General features: G+C 39.1%; 1 protein-coding gene across 1 annotated transcript in view; it reads right to left on the bottom strand.

The window, feature by feature from the left end:
- KCND2 (potassium voltage-gated channel subfamily D member 2) overlaps positions 1 to 27649 on the bottom strand; it is a 494775-nt gene that overhangs the window by 11858 nt on the left and 455268 nt on the right. The window contains exon 2 of the mRNA XM_034671074.1: positions 6260 to 6422. Within this exon, the coding sequence (XP_034526965.1) occupies positions 6260 to 6422 (163 nt within the window). The remainder of the gene's footprint in view (positions 1 to 6259; positions 6423 to 27649) is intronic.

The following is a 27649-nucleotide window of genomic DNA, read 5'->3' as shown; positions in this document are numbered from 1 at the left end:
TTTTGCTAAGCCATGTACTATGTTAGAAAAAACCTCCCATCTCAATTTCAATCACGACTTTTCTTTTCATTTTACAACAATACCGTATGAGTTAATTGGTTTAATTGGTCTTATGGAACACCACACCAAATGTCCGTTGAATAATGCTGGCTTTTATGACCTGTGATTACATCTTTGCTTTCAGTAGGTAATTGAGGAAATTTCTTTTACAAAGATATTTTAGAAAATCACTTTACTTCTGACCCACTCAGTATGACAATCTTGGCAACAGTGTGCGAATGGGAGGTTAAAAGAAAACCATCCACTAGTAAGAGGAAATGTATTCCTTGCAGCCCCCACCCTCAGTTTTGTAGGAAATACAACTTTTTGGCATGGCCAAGTACCAGCAAATATTATGGAATGAGAGGAAGGTTTCAGTAAATACTTTAGCCTATTTGGAAAATAGGAGGCTTCCAAATATTTAATTAAACAAAAAGGCTTATATTGTCTATGTAAAAAAAAAAACAGCTTTGAACTTATTTTCTGAATTCTTTATCTGGCTTCAGAAACACTGATGGTGTTGGGAAAAATAAATTGTCCCATAAGCACATTTTCCCCATGCATCTCAATTCTTCATAAATTCAGTTTTCTTCATAATTCTCTAAACTCAGAAGGATTTCTCAAAGTTGACTTTCAAGGAACTAGAAAGTGGTAAAATCCAAATCAACCTAATGAAACGAACAGCTGGTTCTGTGGTCGAGAAAAGTTTGGGGAGGGGTGCCTGGGTGGTTCAGTCGTTAAGCATCTGCCTTGGCTCAGGTCATGATCCCACGGTCATGGGATCGAGCCCTGCATTGGGCTCTCTGCAAATGGGAAGGCTGCTTCTCCCTCTGCCACTCCCCCTGCTTGTGTTCCCTCTCTCGTAAGAAAGAAAAGTTTGGGGAAAAGTGAGGTTAAAAAGGTTTCTCTGTTGGTGGATTCCTTACAACATACATCATGGATGTTCATCGTGAAGACAAAAAGGGGGGATATAGTATAATTTTTCTCAAACTAATTTGACATGGAACCCTTTTATTGTGGAGTAGTCAGAGGCTAGTATGCGGCGTTTTTCAGCAAGTAGATTGTTTTTTAATTGCACCAAATGACATTACATAAACTTTACAATGTATTCTCTGGACCAGAGGCAGGGGATCCAGTCAAGAAATATGTACAGTATAAGCCAAAAACCGTTGATATAGCAATGTTCTTAAATGCGATCTATCTTCTAAATGAGGTATGAGGTAGCTTGTGAGAAGTTATTGGACCATGTTGCTGCCAAGTCACAAGCTGTTTTCAATACTTTAGAAAAATAAAGGTATCCGAGGTAGCTTTCAAAGTGAGGTAGGGAAGGCCTTTCTCCTTTACAATGTGAGACAATTCCTCACTCCTCAAACATCAGCCCACATGCTGCTTGTACCATTTATTCTGGAAATTTTACTTCGACTTGTTTCTTTCAGTTAACGTTTAGTAAAATGCCTCATGTGGAGGTAGCATATTAAGCTTTATCATAAGTGTTTACAGATTTAAGGAATTTATTGGAATCTTTCCATTTTTAAGGTAAACAGCTCCCCTAGAAATGAGGCAATTTAGTGCCAAATACTAATAAAAAGAGAGTGAGGGAGGAAATCAGTGGAAGATAGTAAAAGATTCCCGCCGAGCTCTGGAACTCAGTGAACCCTGGTGATGGCAGGGTGGGGTGGAAACTGCGCTGGCATTTGGGTCAGTGGAAGGGACACTGGATGGGTCAGTGAAAGAGAGGGCAACAAGAGTTCTCTAAGTGGGAAGAGGTGAGAACTGAAAGAAGATGTAGGAGGGCACTAGAGATAAAAATCATGCCTCCTGATATTTTTTTCAACTGGTCCTCAGAATGTCCACACTACCCTCGGAACGGAGGACATTGTGAAGGTGAATGAGACCTCGTTGTTCATTCTCTCCTTACCACACAAATATCAAATGCCTATTTGAGGCCGGGCACTGCACGCAGAACAATGGAGGGGGAGAATACAGTGTAATACATGATAAGAGAGTGTGCATAATATTGTGGGAGAAGAGAAAATGGAGCAATGAATGATGTCCACATCATTTAGGAAAATTTTCATAAAATGGGTGATACGTGAGCTGAGTATTGCAGCCCGAGTAGGAGTTTGCCAGGTGGCTACAGTAGGTGGGGTGGGGAAGGAATGGAGACTTAAGGGCAGAAGTAGGTAATTCGATAAGACTGAAACACGGAGCAAATAGCAAGAAGTATGTAACCTCCAGATTCTTACAAGTGTTGATAATGGGGGTTCTTAAACTACAGACAAAAAAATCTAGTTATCCACAGAGATATGACGTAGGGACTGAGTGATACTTTTTAATGTTGGATAATCTAAGAGAGATCATACTCAGGCTCTAGCAGGGTATTATTTATTTTAATTATTCTAGAGTGCTATAAAAATGATTGGATTTGGACATTAATGAATGTCCTAGACAAATGTTTCTCAAAGTATGGTTTCCACACCAGCAGTATTGCTATCACTTGGGAACTCGTTAGAAATGCAAAGTTTCAGACTGTAATCCCACACTACTAAATCAAATGCTTTGGGGGTGGGTCTAACAATTTGTACTTTAACAAGCTCTTCAAATGATTCCGATGAATCTAAAGTTTGAGAACCACCAGAGTCAAGTGTGATAAATGAGTACTGGTAACTTCTTTCTGTATCAGTGTTAACGTCTTTATGTGACAAGTAAAAAGTTTACTTACATTGTACATTGGCTGTACATTGGCTCATTGATTTGAAACCTCACTGTATTTAGAATTACCTATAGGAAAATCCCTAAAGATACATAATCTAATGATGCCAGAATTTTCTTGTCTTAGACTTTAATCAATAGGTGTGTAAGCATAAACGTGTCATCTGTAAAATGGAAATAATAACACTTCTTCTGTGTGTTGATTGTGAAAAATATAAATAACAGATATAAAGCACCTAGGAATTACTAGAAAATCTAGAGAGGGTTGGTGTTTTGCTATTAGCACTATTGAATTATAATTATTATTAATACTATACATAATTACTTACAAGTTAGCCTTGTAAACATGCAGATGATAGACTGGTGTGATTTTTATCTTAAAGCAGGGTAGATTCCCTGCTTCAAAAAATCAACCCAACCAAATGTCACTGCATCAACTTAGCTTTATTTTGGCAAACACTTTCTACTCAATAAATACTTTTTGAATAACTGAGTGAATAAATAAATATTAAAACACAATTACCAATGGTGGCAGTGAAGGAGAGATGTCACAGTTTAAGTCTATATTCACCCAGAGGTCAGTGTTTAGTCAAGAAATGATCAGTGATTGCTAGAAATGGGTAAATGACGCATTCTTTTTAAGAGTGGGGACAGGTAGTGAAAGCAGGAAGAGTACTTGTTGGGGAAGAACCTAGAAGAAGGAAAGTATCCCTAAATGCCCAGGGGAATGTTCTCAAATGCATATTGTATATATTTCATGCTTTCCCTTGAGCTTGGAGTTGAAAATGGGACCAAACACCAAAAAATATGGTCGAAAAAACATTTTGTAATATTCCTTATTATTTAGCTTGACCGATGTTTTTACTGAATGGACTGTTTGCTAGACTGAATTAGCTGGCTATTTTTTTCATAACTTTGATATTTGTCAAATCACCCAGTTCTAGATAAACCTAAACTCTCTTAAGGAATGTTTATTTGGCTTTTTGGTTTTTTAATCTTCTGGGAAGGAAAACAGAAAATATTCCTTGATGACTTAGTTCCATATGCACTGTTCTTTCATAGATGACTCTGGTCAGTTTACTGATCACAGACTATTTACTGGACATATCACCTTAGGTTATTATATTTGGTTTTATTAATTTCACTAGTAGTCATGATATATAAATATCATGATTTAAAAATATCTTATTCATACAACAAGTAATGAATCATGGAACATTGCATCAAAAACTAGGGATGTACTGTATGGTGACTAATATAACAAAATAAAAATTATAAAAAATATCTTATTCAATATTTTAAAATATCTTATTCATTTATTTTTGCATTCTGAATTTATTTATGCAAAAAAGCATCTAAATTATTCTAAGATTTTCTTTATTGATTTGTTTGTTGTAGATGACAAAGTCTGAAGAAAATGCAGATATTCTGGAGTTCAATTTATTTGAAAATCAGATTTGTACTTCCTACAATTTCCATATAGGTAGCTCTTTTTTTTTTTTTCATTAAGGAAATGAATTAGAACTGGCTCTTATATCAAAGAATGGGTTTCTAGAATGGAGATGGATGGGTCGTGGGAAACTAAGTTTTTTAAAGGATTTTTGTTATTTTAAATAATGTACATGTGTGCCTAGCAGAAAGATTGTAACGTGTGGGCAGAGCCACAGTTGTGTGCGTGAGAGTCCCCGATGGAAGGGCCATCTGTGGCTAAAATTTCTCCATTTCTGCTTGCCAAAGATGTGCCCTGCATGAGACTCTAACTGCTCACAGGGTGCCTTTTGCTAACCTCTGTTTGTTGAATTATCAGTTCCATAGATCCATATTAACTGCACTATTCTGTTCTCTACAGTAATTAGTTAAAGGCTGGGTACCTGTCCAAAAATGGGGGATTCTGTGAAGCAAGAAAGGACAAGGCTGAAAAAGTGATTTTTTGCAAACGGAAGATCTGCAATGGTGGACATGAACATGTTCTCGGGACAAGATGCTCTGTGATGATACTAATTATCTTGAACTTTCCCAAGAGTTACTTTATGAGATTTTATACCCCACTAAAAGACTAACATTGCTCAAAAGCATACCTAATATCCTGTTCTGGAATTACCTACAAAGCCAGTTATGAACTGCACCCAAATCTCTCATGATGTTTTATAGTTTTACTACATTACCAGGATTGTGCATTCACAATCATGGGCAGGAACAGTGTTTGGAAATTAAAAGAAAAAAAAATCTACCCATAAAGGACAATGGTATAGTATCTATGAGGAAAACTGGAAATGTAGCACCGCAGTCCCAAGAAAACTATAAAAGAGATTTCCAAAATTATTTCTAGGTAGCAAGGGCCCTGACTCTAAAGGTGACTATTTTGACAAAAATCAGGGAAGGGAAGTGTGCTAACATTTAGTTAGTTTTTCTGAGAAGCAGTTTCCCATAGTGTTTAAGTGTATGAACCTGGGAGCCTGGTGGGCTTGGACTGACTGATGGTTCTATAATTTATTGAGTATGTGCCCTCACAATTTCTCAATTTCTGGATACCTTAGGATCCTCATCTAAAAAAAGGAATAATAATGACTCACTCCTGGACTCATGAAGGCAATATGAATTATTTTTTAAAAAACATCAAACCAATACCTCGCACATAGTAACCCAGCAATAAATGTTAGATATGGTTAGTATTACGATAGGCTTACATAGATTCCTATACATTTGTGTATGTTCTTAATCTTTTTGTGAGGAAGGTACACTTTCTCCCTTTTACAGCTGAATATGCATCCTGCCTACTTGTAGACGGATTAATAGCTGGCACGAAGTTCAGAGAAACGGGAAAACGCTGGGCCAGGAATAAAACTCAGCTACTGATGATCAGATTTCTCCTACTTCCTGGGTCAACTATTTAAAATATCTGAGACATATCTTAGTTCCTTTTAATAGGCCTGGTCTACTGGAACCAGCTTGACCCCTGACGGATAGAGACTAAATGAATCAGATCTAGAAATATGATTCTGATAAAATTTGCCAAGAATCATCTCTGATTTTACTACCATCATTAGTGCTGTTTACTAGACAATTCTCTCTCTCTGCCTCTGATAGCATAGTAGGGTTATATTTCCCTGCCCACTTTGAAGTTACACACGGCTATGTGACTTACTTTGGTCAGTGCAGTAGAAATGGAAGTGAGCTGGCCCACTTCCAGGAGGAGGTTTTTAGGAGTCATTGTGATTCATCATGTCCTGTTACCCCTGCTTGAAAGATTGCAGAAGTACCTTGTCAAGATGGGAGTCTATCACTGGACCAGTAATGGACCTGCAGCATGACTGAGAAATATTCCTTGTTGTTTTAAGCCACTGAGATATGAAGGTTCTTTTTTTTTCACCGTGGTATAACCTAGCTTGTGCTGACTGATGAAACAATCGACGGAATTGGGAACACTGAATAGCCAGTAAAGGGTTCTAAAGCTCACTATAAAAAGTGGGACATGCTAAATCATGGCTGTGCAGAGTTGAATACACACCTTCTGTGCCCTCCGTTTGTCTGCTCGTTGATTTTGGTGGTAGATCCGACTGAAGTTAGATACAATCACTGGGACAGGGAGGGCAATGACCAAGACCCCACTCAGCGAACAGATGGAGCCAAAAATCTTCCCTGCTATGGTTTTTGGTACCATGTCACCATACCTGGGTTAGAGAAAAAACAACAACAACAACACGGTTTTAAGTCACAGAAAGTTATTTCTGCCTGTTACAAATAGCTGTTTAGCTTACGTCAAATGATTTTTTGGACATATCTATCTCTACTGCATGACGACAACATACATGGGTTAAGACTTAAATAAAGCAGAAATTATGAATATCTGAATATAAAAAATTATCTTTCAGTCTTGCAGGAATTGATTCCAACATTTAGATATCTCTTTGATTGGAAAATATTTTAAGCCACTTGTTGTAATGATAGCTCTTCAATTTGTCCTTTATATAATATGGCAAAGTTCTTCAGATTTATTTATACTCAGTATTTCCACGCTGAATTTTATAATCTAGATAATATCCTTTTGCACTTAATTTTTTCAGCATTAGTTTGGTTATGAAATTTAAGTAGAAAAAGTGGTATGGCACATTCCTTTTGTCAGATATAATCACTTAAAAAACAAGCTTTCCAAGGTCTCATTAACCTTCACTTGTTAAATCCAATGGCTATTTCTCCACTATGACCTTACTCAATCTCTCATTTGTATTTAATTAGTTTTCTCTCTCCTTGGAACACTTTCTGTTGGCTTCAGTATTGGAAAATTCCCTTTGTGGTCCTCTTACCTCATTGGCTGCTTCTCCATCTTCTTTTCTGGCTTCCCCCCCCCCCACTTATCTGATTTTTAAATCCTGGGGTAACTTAGGTCTCAGACTCTTACTGTCTCCATATAAACCCTTTCCTATGTGATTTCATCCAATCTCATAGCTGGCAGTTACCTATATGCTGCCGATACCCTAATTTATATTGACAGTCCTGATGCCTATCTTGAAAATCAGACTCATACCTTCAATGCTCTGGTCTGCTTTTTCCTACCCCTGGATTTTTTAAGAACCAATAAAGAGCCATTAAGACAAATTAGCCAAAAAGGAATTCTTATTTCTGCTGCCCTCAAATCTGTTCCTCCCACGGTCTATCACCTCCAATTACCCGGAACGGCAAACCACCCAGTCGCTCACACCAAAACTGAAAGAGTCGCCTAAATCTTCAGTCCCTGCATCTCATTTCTGAGCTAGTCTTGTTATCATTGACCCAACCAAATTATATCTCATTCAGGTCTCTTTTCCCAACCTCCATTTTTACCACAACAACCCAAGTTATCACCATCCCTTGCCAGAGCCATGGGTAAAGAGCTTCTTACCTGAACTCTCTCTTCCGTATTTACCACCTTACAGTTCATGCCAACATAGCAGCAAGAGTTACGGTTTTAGAATGGAGACTGGATTGTTGCTACTTTGCTGAAATCTTCTAACAGACCTGGAACTAAAATAAATCCAAACTCCTCACGTTCATCTCTGAGGGCCTATATTATTTAATTACTGCCTATATTTCACACCAAGACCACTGTCCTCCAGCCACACTGGCCATCTGGCTTTCTGTCCATACGTGCAGCCCCCAGGTCGTCATTATTCAGGTTGAGACTTACATGTGTCCATTCCGTAACGTTATTTTCTGGCTACCTTAACCACAGTGGTCTTATTCTCTCCCCTAGTCATTCTCGGTAACATTTTCCCATTGATGACCTTCACAGTACTGTTAACACATGATATTTTATAATTTATTAACAACATATTTATTTTTTGACTACCCACCTGCCCTGCTGACATTAGCACATAACCTCGACAAAGCAGGATCTGCTCTATTGAGTGTCTCACTACTGCAAAGCAGGCTCTTAATAAATATTAGTTGAAGAATCCATTTTCTCTACCTTACTGATACAGAGTTCTTCTAAGGATTCATCCCTGGGGAGGGGGTAGGAAGATCTTTTGATCATGTGACTGCAGAAATTATCCAGCTATGTCTGTAGAGCCCCAACTACTCCATGTTCACTTTGAGGCTCTGGGGCACCCAGCACTCTGAGAGGAGCTCGGGTATTGGAATCCAGACTCAAGGACGTTTAGGAAGACTTGGGGTTGCATTATATCTTGAAGGGTAGCCTAGGAAACGATCACTTTTAATTTACATTGTTTTGTGGGAAAACATTGTGTGTCAATATGGAAAGGAAAGTTGCAGAGGGATTGGCCCAGGAAAGGCTGGTGAGAGTGACAGCAAGCTCTACTGATTAGCACATTTGGTGACCCCATTCCAGGCTCTGGTCCTTGTTTCAAAGGCTCAGTTACTCGCTCTTGTCAGTGTTTGCGGGTGATCAGCAGTTGAGCTAATTCACTGTAACTAAAATTCCCAGAACGTTTTGGCCTCAGAATGACATTATTAATTTACAGTAAAACAAATAAACAAACAAAAAAATAGAAAAAAACCAGAAATTGGAATGCTGTGTCCATATGAAACAGTGTCTCTCGTTTTTGTTTTTTTTAAAAGATTTTATTTATTTATTTGAGAGAGAGAGAGTGTGCGAGGGAAAGAGAGAGAGCACATGAGCAGTGAGAGGGGCAGAGGGAGAAGCAGGCTCCCCACTGAGCAGAGAGCCTGATACTGGGCTGATCCCAGGGCCCCGGATCATGACCCCAGCTGAAGCCAGCTGCTTAACCAACTGAGCCACTCGGGCGCCCCGACAGGGTCTTTTTCTGTAGTCCATCAGGAAGGTAAATCATAATCTGAGGTTTATCTTAGTAAGGAAACAGTCACACATACAAGAATTTTAAAAGGTGAGCAAAAAAGTCTTGAGGACTTTCTTACTATAGGGATCTGCCAGTGGAATTGGAAGCTCAACTTTTTATTCAATGCTGTGTGCATGTGAGCCAATTTCTATGTTTGCCACAGTTCACATTGAGCATCCAGCCATATTTTATAGAACTCTCTTTTCTCTTTGCACTGATTATGCAGTAGGTCCTGGAAAAGTCTAAAACACACACACACACACACACACACACACACACACACACACACAAGCTGCTTTTCAAAAAAGGGATCTGATTTTAGTGTCTGCCAATCAGGATCTAGAAAGTGTTTCTTAAAAGGGAAAATAAACAAAACTCAATTATATTTGTTGTGGCCAGAATAGACAAGCATTGAGCCCATGCAATTCAAATAAACTTTGTAAGATATAAATACATAAAATAAAATAAATAAAATAGCAAAATGAATCCAAAATAAAGTTTTTCTTGTCTCAACTCTAAGAGATCTTTTAAAATTAGTATTTACCAGCTACGTTTTTTATCCTAGGCTCACTGTATCATAGGGTAGGCAAGGCCAGCACTCTTGTAACTATTAGAGAATATTAAGGGCTAAACTATGTGGTATGGACCCAAAGCTCAGTAAGACTTTAAGAAGACAGAAGGCTGGTAAGTTGGGAGCAGGTGGTGGTGGTGGTAAGGACAGAGGATAATCATACCTTCAGAAAGTCCTCACCTAAAAGAAGAAGGGAGAAAATAAACTCTGAGGGACTCAGTCAGAGGGATTCTGAGCCAGTTGATAAAGCCAGTTTTCCCGGGAAAGCAATTTTTGACAAGGTGCCCAGGATTCAACTAGAGAAATAATCACCACAAATCCTTTTTGAATGTAAAGAGTATAATATAAATAATAAATAAAGCAGAAAGTGAACTTGTTACTCAGGGGAAAAACTGGGTAAAGTGAAATTTCTTGTTCATTTTGTAGCAAAGGGGTAGAAAGTAAGGATATGAGCCAGCTTGCCTAAAGGCAGAAAATTCACGGTCCAGAAGGATCCATAAGGGAAGACAGATAACATATAGGAGGGCTTTAATGTCACAAAGCTGTGCTAATCTGCATCAAAGGCAGTATTTATTATTTACCTCCGTCATATTTGTTTTACAATCCAAATTTCCTTCACAGTCAAGAAAGCAAAGGTGAGGGCTTGAGGTGACTACCCAGTCTTGCCATGATCACAAAGCGAAGTGGAAGGGACAATAAAGTGCTCATTGGTGGAGATATCTCCTCCCATCTTTTTCTTTTGGGTAAAAGGACAGATGTTTCTCATGATGCAGAAAATGAGGATGGGGGTCCCCAGGACTCCGCTGTCCTGAGGCTGGGGCAGAGGGAGATGTGGGGCGGGTGCAGGGAGCGGGGCAGGGTGAGGGCTGCTGTGCGGGGGCCCGTGGCTGCGGGCAGGGGGCTCCTGGGAGGCTGCCAGTGACTGCTCCGTAGGGCACCCTCAGGCTGATTCCTAAGGAGCACTTGCTGCCCCCTTCACCCTCCCCTTGCTACTGCTGCTCTTTCTGCTGTCTTCCTGCTCCTTTTTAGGGCTGGACTGCAGTTGCTATTTGCAATATTAAGCATATTTCGCTAGTTCGACTGTCGGAGAATCACGACAAATACCCAGTGTGGTTTGCATCTGTTCTTCCCGTTGCCCATTTTGTCTCTCTTTTCACTTAGGAATCACCTGGAGAATGGAAACAGGTAATTTTTATCTGCAAACTTATAATTGGGCACAGGATCTATTGGGGATAGGAAATAGCTCTCTGGCAAAATCAGCTGCTTTCCTTTGTTTAACAAAGGCTCTCTTAAGTAGTATTCAAACCCAAACTCCTAGTAAGAAGCAATATAGCCTTATACACCTCAGGAATCATTTCTCAAACTCGGTAGAGGAAAGGCTTAGAATAGAAAGCTTCATAATGAGAGGTGACACTCAGCTCAGCTAAATGATCATGGAGTGTAAGTATTGCCTACAATACTGACATCTTTTAATGATTATTTCTATCCGAGGCAACTTGTTTACTGGTTGGCATTTTATTCTTTTCATTCCATATAAAAATATGCCTCATTTTTCCTGATCTCCTATCTTTAAATTAATGTTAAGCCCAGTGATATTATATACTCTAGTCTTTCTGTTTTTCTTCAGAATTTAATCTTACATCCTCAGTCTTCAAACATCCATTTCCACCCCCCCCAAAAAAATGACACTGAAATATTATGTAGATGTGGTTTTGTTTTTCAGAGACTTTTTTTTTATATTTACAGAAAAGTTGTTAAGAGGTTATAAGGGCTTCTAAGGTTTACTAAGATAAATACTGAATTCCTAAAAGATAGAAGAAAACAGGAGAAAGGATAGCATAATATAAAAGAATCATTCTCCAAAAGTATTACATACTAGAAATAAGCAGATTTGAACTTTGTTAATTGAAAGGAAGTTTCTCCCTCTTTCTACTTTGCTCTGCTTCTCACTGTTTCCACTTTTCCCCTCCATTCACCATGTAGAGCAAGTCCAGTTTCTTCCTGCTTTTTGTTTTCACCCTGGACATCTACCAAACCTTATGTTTATTGCCTCTTTCCCTCCTCCTATCAGTTTAAAAGGTACAACAATGGAGGTATCATTCACATAAAAAATATTAATTCTAAATTTGCACATACTGCCCAACATACTTGGTTAAAATGATGTCTTTTGCCACATGTTAAAGACCCTATTGAATGGAAGACCAATTCTCCAGAAGAAATTCCATTATTGGTTCTTGAAGATTTTGATCTTAGATGTCAACCAAAAGTTTCTGCAAAGTTCTTAAATTGTGGCATGCGCTCAGTGACAGAAAAGTGGCTAAATCTGGTTAATTCAGTCAAACAAGTAGAATGCATATATCATCCATCCGTCCATCCATCCATCCAACCATTCATATTCCCAGTATATCAAGTAATATGAAAATAGTTTAGAAAATGTGTAATTTTTAAACATTATACATTGTAAAGCAAATTTTATAAATATCCACTCAATTTTTCCCATTTTGGTATTTGTCTAGAAATCATATGCCTAAAGTACAGTTGTCTTTGGGTCTCAGATGGAGAAATATTTCCTGGAATTTTCTTATGCAGTGTTCAAACATAATACTGTTAGCTTCCTCATCCTATTCCTATAGTTTCTATTTTTTCTTCTCTTTTTATTTGAAGAGTATAAATGTAGGCTCATTTTATAAAGGAGAGATGTTATATAAGCAAACCTCTCCAGCTAAGGAATGACTTTTCATCTGTGAAACTATTTCCCATGGACACTAAGAAAGAAAACAAAAGCCATGTATGTTATAAACACTTATGAAGGTAGAAAAGATCTTCATATAACAGGAAGGAAATGCTGATTTAAATATAAACCTCAATGCTTATTGTAACTCAATCTCTTGCTCTCCCTTTCTCTTGTTCACAATGACTGAGTCTTGAATTGCTAGGTGGAAGGAATCGAGTGAACGGATCCTGTGCCCCCGCACAGAACTCCAAGAGCATCCTGTACATTGTCCAGCGCAGTTGCTGGCTCCGTAAAGCTACCACAATCAATAAACAACAACAACAACAACAGCAAAAACCCCAAAACTTCATATGGGACACAAATCTGTATTTGGAAATGGAAGTATCTGAAAAATAGGTAATCGGCTATGATATGTCTGAATGTGTCTCCCCCCCATTCATACCTTGATATCCTAATGCTCAATAGGATGATATTAGGAGGTGGAGGCTTTGGGAGATGGTTAGGTCACGAGAGTGGAGCCCTCACAAATGGCATCGGTGTTCTTATAAAAAGAGACCCTGCGGAGCTCCTTAGCCCCTTCCACCATGTGCGTTCACAGCAAGAAGCGCAGTCTATGGAGCGGGAAACGAGCCCTCACTGAACCTGTTCGTGACATGATATCTTGAACTTCTCAGCCTCCAGAACTGTGAGAAATGCATTTTTGTATTAGACACTACCAAGTCTGTGGTATTTTGTTATAGCAGCCTGGATGGATGAAGACAGTATCCTTAAAAAATTAAATGAAAGTGATATGTATAATAATAATAACCTGGTCAAAGCTATTAAGTGATTTTGTGTGTGTGTGTATGTGTGTGGCTGCATATTTTAATTACTGATTTTGTGCTTGAATTTTCTCCTATACATAACGACTGGTCAGAGAGGCCTGTGAAATCATTTCTTCTGATCTGAAAACTCGATCATTTCTCAACTAATAATTCTACTCCTTAGGGTCTCAGTAGCTAGTTATTCATGGATTTTCTGCTATCTGTTTGGCATTCTAGAAGGATCTTAGTTTGACGGCTAATTTTTATAGTAGCCGCAGTGTTTACAAATAGCCAATGACTTTTTTTTAAAGTGTTGCTATATAATACCTTCTTGTGGTATGCAACTGGGTTGCCAGAGGGACCCTAGTATTACTTCCACATAGGAAGGTTTCTCTTTGACATTTTTTTAAAAGATTTTATTTATTTATTTGACAGAGAGAGAGACAGCCAGTGAGAGAGGGAACACAAGCAGGGGGAGTGGGGGAGGAAGAAGCAGGCTCATAGCAGGGAGCCCGATGTGGGTCTGGGTCCCAGGAACCTGGGATCACGCCCTGAGCAGAAGGCAGACGCTTAACGACTGAGCCACCCAGGCACCCCTCTTTGACATTTTAAAATCAATGTCTGCCTAAAAAGCTGCTTTGATTTTGTCTCCACCTCTCCTGCCTGTAGGATCAATCCTACACTATCCTAGCTGCGCTGAAAGCGTGAGATTTTTTTGGATTATCTCACATGTACAGCTATTTAAAGTATTCTGTGTTCTCTCCTGTTTAAGTCTAAGCCAAATTTTTAGCTACTATTCTTTCAAAAGTGCATTATGTTTCCTTTTTCCTTTTCCTACTGGTCTCAACATTAATAATTTTAGCCTCTACTGAAAGAAAGGGGCAGCTAGAGGATGCCCCACCTTAATTAGAGGATCTTAACCAGGAATGGATGGGTTCTTAAGGAATCCATGGATAAAATTCAAGTGGGTCAGAGAACTCCATGATAGTGTATCTTCATAGGCATTTTCCTAGAAGTTTTCAGAGCTTTGATTAAATTATCAAAAGTTTTTGGTTCAACTAATGTTAAACACTTCAGTTTGAATATCTAAGGGCATGTCAATCAATGTCATATGTTGTTGATATAAATACTTGAACACACAGCACAGAGGAAATGCTGTAAAAAATATCACCATTATTTTACAACTGCAGAAATGCCAAATACCCACTAGGGGGCATAAAAACCTAAATGAAAGTTTGGAAACCAACCAGGATCTTTTTTGGTTTTCATAAGCTGAGAGAGAAGTATTTCCAGTAAGTCGCCTGTACCAATTCCTTATCTTTGCCTACACACATCCAATATTTAGGATATATTTTGAGCATCTTATTTCTCTGGAAATAGTTGAACAGGACAAAGCCTCACCAATTTCATAGATTATCTATTTTCATGGTGTTTCCAAAAGAGATGCAAAATAATTCTGACAGCATTTTCTGTTTCTTTCAGAAAGATAGGTACGTTTCTGTAACGTGAGCTATCACTAAAGCATAATTTTAAACAAGACGCTCTTTAAGCAAGACCCTTAGTGTGAAAGTTAGGGGAAATGAAAGGACTGGGTTTGCATACAGAGAAGGGGAAAACTGAGGAATGGCCAAAATGTTTTTAGCACATTTACTCACATTTATGCTCTAACCTCTCAACATTATTTTTCAGTTGGGCTTACTGTGTGCCTCTAGCTTGTGCCTTTTTCTAAAACAAATTCTTATCTGACTCGTGTTTTTTCTCTTGTTTTTTGCCTATTATATGATCAAATGAGGCTTTAAAGGTTATAAATGCAACATATGATTATGACCTGATATCCTAATGAAGTGTTTTTTACCTAAACGAATATCAATAGAAGTCTTTCTAGTCTCCTTTAAAGAGTGTTTTCTTATTTTCAAAGTATGCTAATCAGAGCCTACATTTGTAACATTTACTTTATTCTTCATTTTTAACAAGGTTATAAAAAGACATGGACAATCGGTTATTGTGAGGCACAACATTCTAAAACACTGGGAGCTGACTTTCCCAGCTGTAGGACCACCGGAACTGTTTTCTCCTGCTTTGGGTTTTTAGTCTTTGTTGCCTGGAGCTATCCTTTCACCCTCACATAGCTCAGAGGCGGATCATGTCATTCTGTCGCATAAAAGCCTTCATTGTTGTTCCATCACCTGCAGGAGAAAGCTCCAACTCCTTAGCATGACAGACACAGCTCTTCATGACTTGGCCATCCCATCCTCCTCGGCTCGCCCACACATACCCCATGTTCCAATTGCAACGAATCACTTCCAATTACTGGCATGCATTATGTCCTTCCATTCCTCCATGCCTCTGTATATATTGTTCTTTCTGGAATATCCCCCTTTGCACAAATCCTTCGCGTGAACTCATTTACACTGCTGAAGCTCAAGTATCAGTTCTTATTTGAAGAACTTCTTGACCGCTTTATCTCTACCGGTCAGAGTGATGTTTTCCCTCCCGCTGCCTCCAGTGCGGCTCGCAACTAATGAAGTACAATTAGTTTTTTAAAGGTCTGTTTTCTCTCTAAACTAGGAGGTCCAGGAGGTCAAGGATCATGTCATCGTTATAAGACCAAGTCCAGCACAGACCTTGCCCAGAGCTGAGCAAACAGTTGAAACCCAATAAATGTTTACTGCTTAAATAAATCCTCCAGGGAGAGGTCTGCCGATAAACAATAAATACGGGAGGGAGTCAAGGGAAATACCCAGCCACTGCTCTTTCTCTTCTCACCAGATTTCCTTTCTTTCTTCGAGCCTGGCACCATCTCTGTTCCTCAATATGTCTAAATTCCTCTTTGGATACTTAGATGATATGCCCAGAAAAACCTAGTTCTACACTGTCAATTAATCTCATTTTTTATACCCAGAGAAATCATTTTTAACTTACATGATTTTTAAATGAACAGAGAAGCCGAGAGAACTGACAATTTTCCAATTCCTACTTGTTTTCCATTACCACATGCTTAACCAACACGTACCCTGCTAGAATTTCAAAATACAAACCTTCCCAAACTTGACAGATTGTGCAATCCTCAAATGCCCAGCAACGTGAATGAATAGGATGTCTGGTTCTCTGAATCTCACATACCATGCTGGGAAATAGCTGGGTGTTTCCATATCTCTCTAATTTTCTCGAAGATGCTGCTAATCTTAAATAGTGAGCACTAGCGATTCTCTGAAAATCCCATTGTTTGGTAACCATTTTTCTTAACTTGGTCCTTTCTGGTTATGCCCTGGGAGTATACTGGAAGAGGTCTGCCTGTCTTACCTCAGATGAACATTAATTCGTCAAGCCTATCAAGGTCCCAGCGAATGCCTGGTCATTTTGGCTTTGGGCCGATGGCACCAGCTTCCAGAGCATGCCTGTCTTGGTCTTGCATCCCAGGGGGTTTCATCTTCAACACTATCAGAACTGCTCTCCCAGGGGGTGCCTGGGTGACACAGCGGTTAAGCGTCTGCCTTCGGCTCAGGGCGTGATCCCAGCGTTATGGGATCGAGCCCCACATCAGGGCTCCTCTGCTATGAGCCTGCTTCTTCCTCTCCCACTCCCCCTGCTTGTGTTCCCTCTCTCTCTGGCTGTCTCTATCTCTGTCAAATAAATAAATAAAATCTTTAAAAAAAAAAAAAAGAACTGCTCTCCCACTGGGGGCTTTCTTCAGTTACCTGCGGCTGTCCAATTCCTCTCTTCCTGTCCTTTGAAAGGTAACTGTTGGAGGAAGCTCCCTGCCCTGCGTGAGCCCAAGTCACTCTTGCTGCCTGCAGGCGGTCACCCAAGGAGCCAAATCCCAGTGCCATTTCAACAGTTCTGTTCCTAAGTTTGTTTTTTTATAACCAGCCACCTATCTCGCCTGCTGACACCATCAAAATTATGTACTGCCTACAATCCATTCAAAGACTACTAAGTGCCTTTGCCATGGGAAGAAGGAGGAGACGGTTCCCAGAGTTCTGTCTGCAGGACCAGTCTTCTGGAAGAATTCAGTTAGACAGCATCAAAGCAGGAAGTAGAGGAATTTATCCTGAAAGTTTTCATTTCTTTCCACCTGAGTTTACACAGTCTCAAACCTGTTAGCCATTACAGGCCTCACATACCTTTCAGATGTCTTTAAGTATTTACCTATTTTATTTTGGACTTTGCTTTTTAAATTACTTATAGATCATCTAGTACTGACCTAACACATCTCTTGCTTCTAATTCTGCCCAGGAAGGCCTGATAATTTTGCCACCCACTGTCTACTTGAGCTTTACAGAAAAGAATGCATAAAATTCTAACTGTGCTGGAGGTGCGACTTCACCCTCTGCTGGGGCAGGGAATTAGGCTCTGTTTAAACAGCAGCAGCGTCTCACGGGGACCCAAATGCAGGCTGTGTCCCTCCTATAGATCTGGGGGCCGGGAAGTCCAAGGTCAAGGCACTACAGAGTTAAGTGTATGATGGGAATCCACTTCCTAGTTCATACAGGGCTGTCTTTTCACTGTATTCTCACATGGCAGCAGGGGAAAGGAGCTCTCTGGGCATTAATCCCACACTCATGGGGCTCTACCTCATGACCTGATCACCCCAAAGGCTACATCTCCTAATACCACCACATTAAGTGTTAGGATTTAACATATGAATTGGGGGGGCACAAACATGCAGTCAATAGCATGATCTAATGGCAATCCCATGACTGTCCTGGCGCCCCTCACTCAACTGACCAGCTGGGTGGAACCCGGGCTCCTGTTATCTTGTGATGGGGTTGAGGATCCGGTCTGTATAGCTCACCACCAAAGGTAGTTTCTCACAAGTCATACAGCCAGGTGGTAGACCTGCCTTGTTCCTTCTTCATCTATGCATGGCTCTGCCTAGTCACTGACTAGGGACTTCTTTCCTGCTAAAAATTCCAAAATTCTTCAGGCATAAATAATTTAATATGATTATGCTTCATGTAAGGAGGCACAGCTGTTTAAATACAAAAGGAAAGCAGAGCAGAGAAGCTGTAATTTAACCTCCCAAAGACAGTCAGGTATTTCTACTAAAATTCAAGTCTTCAGTTTAACTTAGAAAGTTTCTATATCCTTAAACAAACTTTGTTTTTGATGAGAATCCAATGGCCTATATTTACATTAGAGATGCTTTTGGAGAACAATTCTATTCCGTTCAATGTGAGACAAAGTTATTTCCTAAAATTAAATGAAGATATTATATGCACTTTATGTTTAGATTCTTTTGCCTCTTCTTAGGCAATTAAAGCATTGATTGAATGGTCAACTTTCTATAAACTATGTAAATTAGGGTATATCCCAATAAGCATAAATAAAGAGGGTCTTAAATAAATTCGTATCTCTACCTCTATAGTTCTAACTGGTCAGACTCCTATATGAAAATGCTCCTATGGTTGCATTCGGACTGCATCTAGTTAGAAAATAGTAATAATAAAATAAATAAAAATGAACGAAAAAGTACACCTGCTTGAACATAAATGAACTAAAAGAACCTTCTATAAAGAAGTTATTTTTGGGGCACCTGACTGGCTCAGTTGGTAGAGCATGTAACTCTTGATTTTGGGGTTATAAGTTCGAGCCCCACGTTGGCTGTGAGATTACTTAAAAATAAAATCTTAAAAAAATTATTTTCCTGATGTTTCATTTTAAGGAAAAAGGAAACAAAGTAGGTGCAAATAAGTTGACACTAGAAATTAAATTTAAAAAATTTCAGAATGTATCCCACATTCTGAGCACATAAAATGCATAATTTCTTACATCTCTTTGTATGTTCTTATCTACACTTAATTTTTCTGGAAATGAGATTACATTATTGGCACAATATCTTACTTCTAAGGGAATTAAAGTAATAGTATTGTCTGTGTTCAGAGTCTAAGCAGGAAAACAGAAAGCACCCGTTATCTACAGCAGCATGGACTTAATGGAGAGAATGAAGGGGGTTGGGTGTGGCAATGGGGTTGCTGAGAAGCCAGCCCATCACTGGGCTAGAGATGAGGCAGGAGATGGCAGTCCAAGCCACGACCACCGTGAGGCTGGAGAGGCAAAGGCTTTCTGGAGAGGTTTTCTGAGCCCAAAGGCAGAGTCCTTGGTGGCGACTGGATCTTTACCAGGCCTTTAGGGAAAAGAACTAGAGCCATTGAAGAGGGTCAGCTGCTGCCTTGGAAGATGCAAAGAAGGACAAATACCCTGGCTCCTCCCCCCAAGCCCATCCCCCATCTCCTGCCAATGCTCCCGTCCTCCAAACTGGCAGAAAATCAGACGCAGCCTGCTGGAATCTGGATAGCTAGTAAGAGGCATAACCAAACTGGGACTCAGGGCTTTCCCCCCCAAAGCTGGGCTCTGCCTACCTCACCATAGCTCCCTGCTAAGGTCGTTCTGGTCTAAGATGTTATGACCCAGAAGCAGAGCTATTAGTTTGTTGACTGACTCCAGCCCTTCCCCTAAAAGCTGAAAATTACATTTGATCCGAATTAGAATCCCGGTAGTGAGACTGAGAAGACCTCTCTGGGTAGCTGTGCTGGGTGTCACGTCATCCTGAATTTTGAAACACCACAAGCACAGGAAAGTGCGCAGGACTGAGGGAAAGCTGGATCTTCTAGAACAGCCTCCAGGCTCTTCTGTTTCTGTCAAAGAGGTGCATTTCAATCCATTGTACATTTAAAATAAGCTAAACAACCAAAGTATCTGTTTTGACAGAGTCAGGAGAAAAATGCCAAACATGAAGCTACATTATAAAGATGTCCAATTAGATCTGATGACTGTAAAATGTTCTACTTGTATGAAATGGGCACAGTGTGTAATAAAAGCTGGTCCCTGGGGCTTCCAAGCCTCGTGGTGACTAAGTGCCGGCAAGAGGCTCTTAATTAGAATAAATCATTTCAGAGTTGTATCCTTCAACAGATCATTGAGAATACCATTAAATAAATTAAAGCATATTTTAAGGGCAGGTGAATATATGTAAAACCAAGTTGCCTTTTAAAATGAACATAGCTCCGCAATTAGTACCATTGCTCATGACCCTCTCGTTGTAGGAGTTTTTCTTTTTCTTTTTGTTTTTTTATTACAGTAATGAAAGTCTATAGCTAAACATGCCAGAGCCTGGCTGTTAGTTATAAATTTAAATAAAGAAAAAAATATTTGTATGTTTAAAGGAGAATATAAGATGGTGGATGAGGGTTTGGCCGTAAAATGAAAATATATAATGTGTGCTTTAAATTAGACACAAGAAAGAACATAGTGGTTCCATTATAGATGTCATTAACATGGATAGCTAGAATACTCTTTTAAAATTTGTTTGACAACTTGCTGTTTCTAGGACCAAGGAGAGCTGATGATAACGGTTTATTTACAGTTGTAGGGTAAAGCCTTCACAACACAGCACCTTAACCTCCGACAACAGTCACTACGGGATCAATGGTGGTTGATTTTCATTATGAGAAAACAAGGCTTAAACTTGAAACAGCAGAAAAAACATCCTTGAACTATTCCTCAAAACATGTGCTGGTTTGGTAAATACAAATAAAATTGTCTGCTGGAATAAAAGCACTTAAAGTAGTGAACTTCCATATATTAAAAAAAGAAAAATAAGTGAAAGCAAATGATAAAAGCTAAAAGCAAATATTCCTCTTAAATATATTTTCCTTCCTTCTTTTCTCCCTGCCTTCTTTCTTTCCTCACAATTTTATCTAGTTCTAACAAGGAGTGGGGTACTTTCATACTGATAATAGATCTAACACTTGGTTCTTCTTTTCCTCCAAAAAGACCTCACAGTTAAGGAAGGTAGTGAGAGTAGTAAATAATTGAACTCTCATGATCTCAGGTTTCTATATATTTATGCATTTTCCCTCCTATCTCCAAGATGCGTAAGGTTATTGCTTGCATTGTGCTCTGCCTGATCTTTCATGAGAAGTGATGGTTAATTACCTTGTTTACACCTCTGCTATTCACAGTAAGGAGGGTTACACCAATGGCTTACTCTCTTCAACCCTAAGTGAGTCTCCTTCCCTCAGGCCTACTTCTTTCTGAACTATTTTTCTTAAAGAGATGTAAACAGTGTCACTGGGTTGCCTTTTTTGTTCCTAATATGTTCATTTAGAGCACTCTTTTTGTAAAGGGAAGAACGGTAATATTTGAGGCTTTGCAGGATATATGGCTTCTGTTACAACTACTCAACTTTGTGGTAGTGCAAAAACAGCCCTAGATAATCCATAAATGAACGAGGGTCACTATCATCCAGTTAAAATTTCAGCGTTCATAAATAAATAAAAACTATTTGTAGACACCGAAATTTGAATTTCATATAATGTTATGTGTCAAGAAACATTCTTCCGATTTTTTTTTCTAACCATTTGAACATGTAAATGCTCTTCTAAGATCTCAAACAGTATACGAACGGGAGATGGGCTGTATTTGACTTGCGGGTCCTAGTTTACCAACCTCTGACTTCGAGGAGCCATTCTCGGGATAATCAACTCACTTTGGGTAGGTTAACTGTTGTTTTCCTGTGGAAGAGTTTGAAACCATCCAATGAAACGTTACCTCAATACTGTTAAACATATTTCATCAAACATTTTGTAATTCTTGACTGTAGGAAATGTACATCGCAGGGAAAAGAGGGTAGGGGAGCCTTTGTATCTCAGCTCACCCACCACTTCCTCTACTGCCCCTCCGCCATTACTGGTTGTCTGGTGCCAGCGGGCACGTAATAGATGAACGGGGGGTGAGCTGATTGCCCTGGTGTTGTCTACTACTTACGTAGTCTTGGTATGGGGTGGGGGTGGGGAGAGAAGGGTGTGTTACGTGACAAACACTGTGCCGTGTGTGGGGAGGCAGAGATTAAAGGCAGCAGTGCTCGTTCTTAGTGACTTCTAGCAGGGAGAGAGGCAGCACGGGACAGAGCGATGAAGTGTAGTAACTCCTATGATAGAAATAGATCGTGGGATTTCTTGGGAGTTGAGTGTACTTGGGAAATAGCTCCACAAGGAGGTAAGATTTGAACTGAATGTAGATGATTAAAAAGGAGCTCGCCAAACAATAAAGAGAAAGGCTGTGTTGTGAAGAGGCTTTCGGGCAACTTCAACTTCTTGCTGCAGAGGTGGTCTTATGAGTAGGTGGGGTTAAGTCCCTGTCTATGAGGGTACTGAAATAACTTCCTGATAAATGTCTCTCATGCTCTTTGAATGACTTAAATTCCACAATTAGAGACTAATTCTGCCGAAGAATTCTTGTCGTTGCTAAAATACAACTATTCTTGAGAGTGGTAACACATTACGCCTTTGGACTCTTGAGTATCTCTTTGGGATTGAATTTATACCTCAAATTATTTTCTTTCTTTTTTTTTTTTTTTAAAGATTTTTTAATTTCTTTATTCGACAGAGATAGAGACAGCCAGCGAGAGAGGGAACAACAAGCAGGGGGAGTGGGAGAGGAAGAAGCAGGCTCACAGAGGAAGAGCCTGATGTGGGGCTCGATCCCATAACGCCGGGATCACGCCCTGANCCTCAAATTATTTTCTTGAAGGCAGGTTTTAATGGGGAGAGGTTGGCGAAGTCACATTCAAAGCAGGGAAAGGGCCCAGAAATGAAGCCTGCAGCACCAAAATGCAAACTTGGACTGTTTAACGTTTTACTCAGGGCTAGGTTGTGCCTAGAAAAAGCTTTCTTCGTGAACTGACTTTTAAAAGGGCGTTTGTTTGTCTAGCAAGAGTGAACGGAGCCAGCCATTATGCCTTAGAGACCCTGTATTGATCTTTGCAGACAAACCACTAAATAGGAGTTGACTGCTACACAATGGAGGATTAATTCTCCTTTCCACATAAGCCTACAGTGGGCATGTCAATGTGCATTTATGAAGCCGCTCTCTGTGTGGAGAAGGGAGCAGAGAATCTGATAAACAAATTAATGTGGGGAAGTCAAAAGGGGAATGTGGCCAACAGGTTTTTCTTACATTAAACTCTATTAAATGAAGTCAGAAGAAAAACAGGTTTTTATGTAACTTCCTAACTACTCATGGTTTTTTGACTTATTGCTTATACATAGTATGATGCTAATTTTTCATATTTTAGAATGAATAAAATGTAAACATTTTTTTTTGCCTTCATGAGGCTTTCTTGTTGAAACATCCCAAAAGATTCTAGATTTGAAATGAGTGAATCATTTCAAATTATGAGTTCTTGCTATCCTAGAAACATGTTAATTTCGAGTGGGATTTTGCTTAGGCTTACAAAAGTAAGAAAGTAGGAAAGTTCTCTTAGCTGATTATTTGAACGACCTCAAACAAATTTCACATTTAAGAAAGGTCGTTTTTTTTTTTTTTTAAACTAGACTGATTAGGCATGGATACAAGTTTAAGTCCCTAATTATTCATTAATGACAAAAAGTCAAATGAATCTACAAGTGGTTTTTAGGAACGAGAGCAAGTGGAGAACTTAGATGGAAAGTTACATGTTGCATTTAACATAAAGTCAGAGAATATTTTGGTTCCTGTCATTATATACCTACTGAAATATAGTGCCATTAATGAAAGAGGATGTGGGACCGTGGTGACATGTGTTAATTTTAAGCCCTATGATCCTTCTCATGATTTGTGATGTGCTGATTTAATATCTCAGCTTTCCCACTCAAAAACAAAAGTAATCTTACACTAATTATAATTCTCGGGTACTAACATAGGAAGTGACTCTGAGGCTAATTTAAATGAGTGTGTTTGAGTTGTTTTTGCACCTGCGCATATAGAACATCCACCCTTCACGTGACAACGTCTTCCGCGAGCAGGAACATCTCACTCTCATAGAGTAATGGATTCAGATACCAAAAAAAAAAAAAAAAAAAAAAAAAAAAAAAAAAAAAAAAAAGCAGCCAGCAGTTAACAGTTATTAACTGGAAGCAAAGACATAAGTATAGAAATATTTTCTATGCTTCCGAAATTAGATATGTCAAGTCCGAGTAGTTTTAAAGGAGCAAAATCACCCTTGAACAATTTCTTACCTTACCCATGATGCAGCTATCATTTTTCTTTTTTTTTTCCAAGACTAATCTTAACATCTCTAAAACAAAATAAAACAAAAGTAACCTTGGGGACATCAGAGACGATCTTATTTTAAACACCCTGCCAAAGCCTTGCCACGTGCAAGCAGGGAGATGTGAGTCACCCACAGCAACCGCCTCTACCAGCCAAGATCCTTTTTAATCAGTCAAGTTTGATCAGCAGTGGCAGTGCTCTATCTCTAATGCCTCCGAGGATGAATGCCAAAGAAAGCCAGAGAAATGCGTGGAGGTGTGTATTGGGGCTATTTGGTCTGCACTATCTTCAGGCTCTAAGCTCTTGATTCACAATCATCAATCCCTGGTATTCCAATAAGTCTTTAATTATCTCAAGGGCTATTTACTATTCCCCCAAAGTTTTTTTTTTTTTTTTTGTAATCTAATTTACATTTATTTCACTTGAAGAGTATGTATATGGAATTCTCCTAATTAAAAATGGGTATATGTTATAAAATCAAAACTTGAAAAGAAGGACGTCTCCATTTCCAAAGGCTGGGGATGGCTACTGTAATGAGATTTTCCATTTTTATGCTCTATTTCATTATGCCGTATTGCCCCCCATGGGAAGGTAAATGCCATAAATATTAAATGTGAGCAAACACGATGATACAGAAAGAACAGACAAAATATATCTGAATATTGCTAAATTCTTGTGATACTAAATTAATATACGATTCTGGGAACAAGAGTTCAAAGATCAGGAATAACAACTGGTAAACTACATCTGTGTGATCAGTCGTATCACGGATAGTTATTTGCAAGCACAATGTTGGCCCATCCTGTGTTGTCGTACAAACAAATCTATGAATTATAGCTGAACACTTTTTATATGTTAATTACATTGTGTTCTATAACAACACATGTTTTTACTTACATAATCAGATAAAAACAGTAATTTATTTTCTTTGTCAGAACTTCCTTATCATCTAAAGAAAGCTTTATCTGATCAACTTAAATGGTAAATTAAAATTCTCAATGATGGAACACGTTCGTACCACTCTCAATGGAAGCATGTAGGAAGGGAATGTCTTTCTTTCTTCCTTTTTTTTTTTTAAAGATTTTATTTATTTATTTGACAGAGATAGAGACAGCCAGCGAGAGAGGGAACACAAGCAGGGGGAATGGGAGAGGAAGAAGCAGGCTTCCAGCAGAGGAGCCTGATGTGGGGCTCGATCCCAGAACGCCGGGATCACGCCCTGAGCCAAAGGCAGACGCTTAACGACTGAGCCACCCAGGCGACCCTCTTTTTTTTTTTTTTTAACCAAGAAAACAATGAGTTTGTTTAAGGAAACTGAAGGACTGTCAGGCTCAGAATTACATATCAAATGTTTGATTTCCTTGTATTAATTGCATATCTATTAGCATTTGAGATTAAATAATAATTGATGTACTCAAGAGAGCACTATAAAAGATGTACTATCCCCCAGATATGATGAGCAAAAACCTCATTTTATTCTGTAGCTCTCCTAGAATAGGCTGTTGTACAGGGGAAAATGTTGGCCATCAAGCCACTATTATTACTGCTATGTATGGAATTTGGTTCTGATAGTCCAGAAACACAAAACCAAACCAAAACAAGAATAGAATGTCACCACAATCCAGACCTTCTGAAGTCCCTACCTTCACCTTTAAAACTGTGCAGTCCACATAATTAGTAACATGATGGCAAAACCTCCCAATGACAACAAGTTCTGCAAGTCCCAGTTGGCACATTAGTGTGTGTCAGGAAAAAACTGATGCAACTAAATTTCAGATTAGCAGAAGACGCCAGGAGCATTTGCATGAGGGTTTTACAAAGAGGCACCTGTCACTATTCATGTCCATCTCTGATGGCACGTTTGCCCAGATTTGTGACCTGCTTTAAAAAAAAAAAAAAGCTAGTTTTACTGATTATCAAACACTTCTGTATTATGCCCCTTGTTACTGTCTGCCAGTTGATGGCACTTTATCTGAAGCAACTTGATTGTGAGGGTATTTCATTTTAATTTTGACAAGACATGAAGTCAGAGTACCTGCAGTCAAGTTCAGCTCTGCCTCCTCCCAGCCTCGTGACGTGGAGGAAATAATCTAACCTGAACTGTCTGCTTATCTACAAAGTGTGGGGGTAAGCATATTCACTCCTCCTGCTCCCTGGTTATTATGGCAGGTGCACTCCTCACTGTGGAGATGAGCTGGGGCCTGGAGGCCCCAGAGACTCCCAAGGGGCTTCCCTTACAAAGGGCTGAGTGTCCATGACGCTGGTCATTTCTAGTCTAAAATAGTAAATACATTTATTAGACACTATGGTAAGAACTTTATATGGAGAAATCATTTATAATATGTTCATAATCCCACTATGAGGTAGCTACTGTTACTCCATCTATTTTGCAAATAAGAGAAAGGAGGCTTAACGGGATGAGGTGCCTACATGGACAATCACAGGAGAGCCAAGAGGAGCTAGTGGGCCTGACCTCACAGTCCTCAAAGGGCTCGCGTGTAGTCAAAAGATTTACAAACGAAACTGTGCAGATAGCTGCTGTGCATGCTTACTAATGGCAGAGCCAAACTCTGAGCCCGGGCATTCTGGGCCTTGCAGGTGAAAGAGAAGGCTTTCCAGAAGCAAACTGGGATCAATCCTGAATCTGTCCAGGAAATTTAGGCTCAGCTATCACTTCAGGGACCTGTAGCTGGTTTTGAACTTCCAATTTAAGATTACTATTTCTTTTCCTTTCCTTCTGTTTTAAAATCAAACTAAATTTATTTTCTTAGATGGAAATGCTTTCCTCTTTTCATTATGGACTTCTGTTTGCTCTCCTTGTCTAATGCTCTTTTATTCATTGATATTTTTCCTAGATTACAAAGCTAAGTTAAAAAAAATACACTTCAGAAATCCAAAATTCAAAACCATGAAACCTGAGTTTTAAAAAATACAGAGGCTCCACAGATACAAGTACAAATTAGACCTACCAGCCCGAAAAGATACAGCTTTCTTATCTCAGTCCTTTTAGGGGCCAGGTTGACAAAAAGGAGAGCGAGAAGCATCAGCTGAACCCGTTTACATCAGCTTTTAATCTTTTCGATTGGGAGGAAGCACCTGAGACATCAACTATCTTTCAGAGCATAAATACTCGGTCTTCTTAGTTTTCTTTGACATTATTTAGAGTCTTTGTCACACGGTAAGTTCTTTTACTGTCTACTTGTGTATTTTGATTTGTTCGTTAATTGAGTTGCCTGATCACAACCTGGTACTTAAATAGAATACTTTACGATCCTAACCATAAATATGGACTTTGGCGAACCCTCATATTAAAATGAACCAAAATAAAAAATAAACTCACTCTTACAAATCTGTACCAAACTGCTTTTTAAAAAAAAAATTTTAAAGATGTTTTATTTATTTTTAGGGAGGGAGAGAGAGAGAGAGACAGAGAGAGAGAATGAGTGGAGGTGGGGGCAGA

The sequence above is a fragment of the Ailuropoda melanoleuca genome, chromosome 1 (assembly GCF_002007445.2).
Source record: "Ailuropoda melanoleuca isolate Jingjing chromosome 1, ASM200744v2, whole genome shotgun sequence".
Taxonomy (NCBI): Eukaryota; Metazoa; Chordata; class Mammalia; order Carnivora; family Ursidae; genus Ailuropoda; species Ailuropoda melanoleuca.
This window is presented reverse-complemented; position numbering and strand designations above follow the sequence as displayed.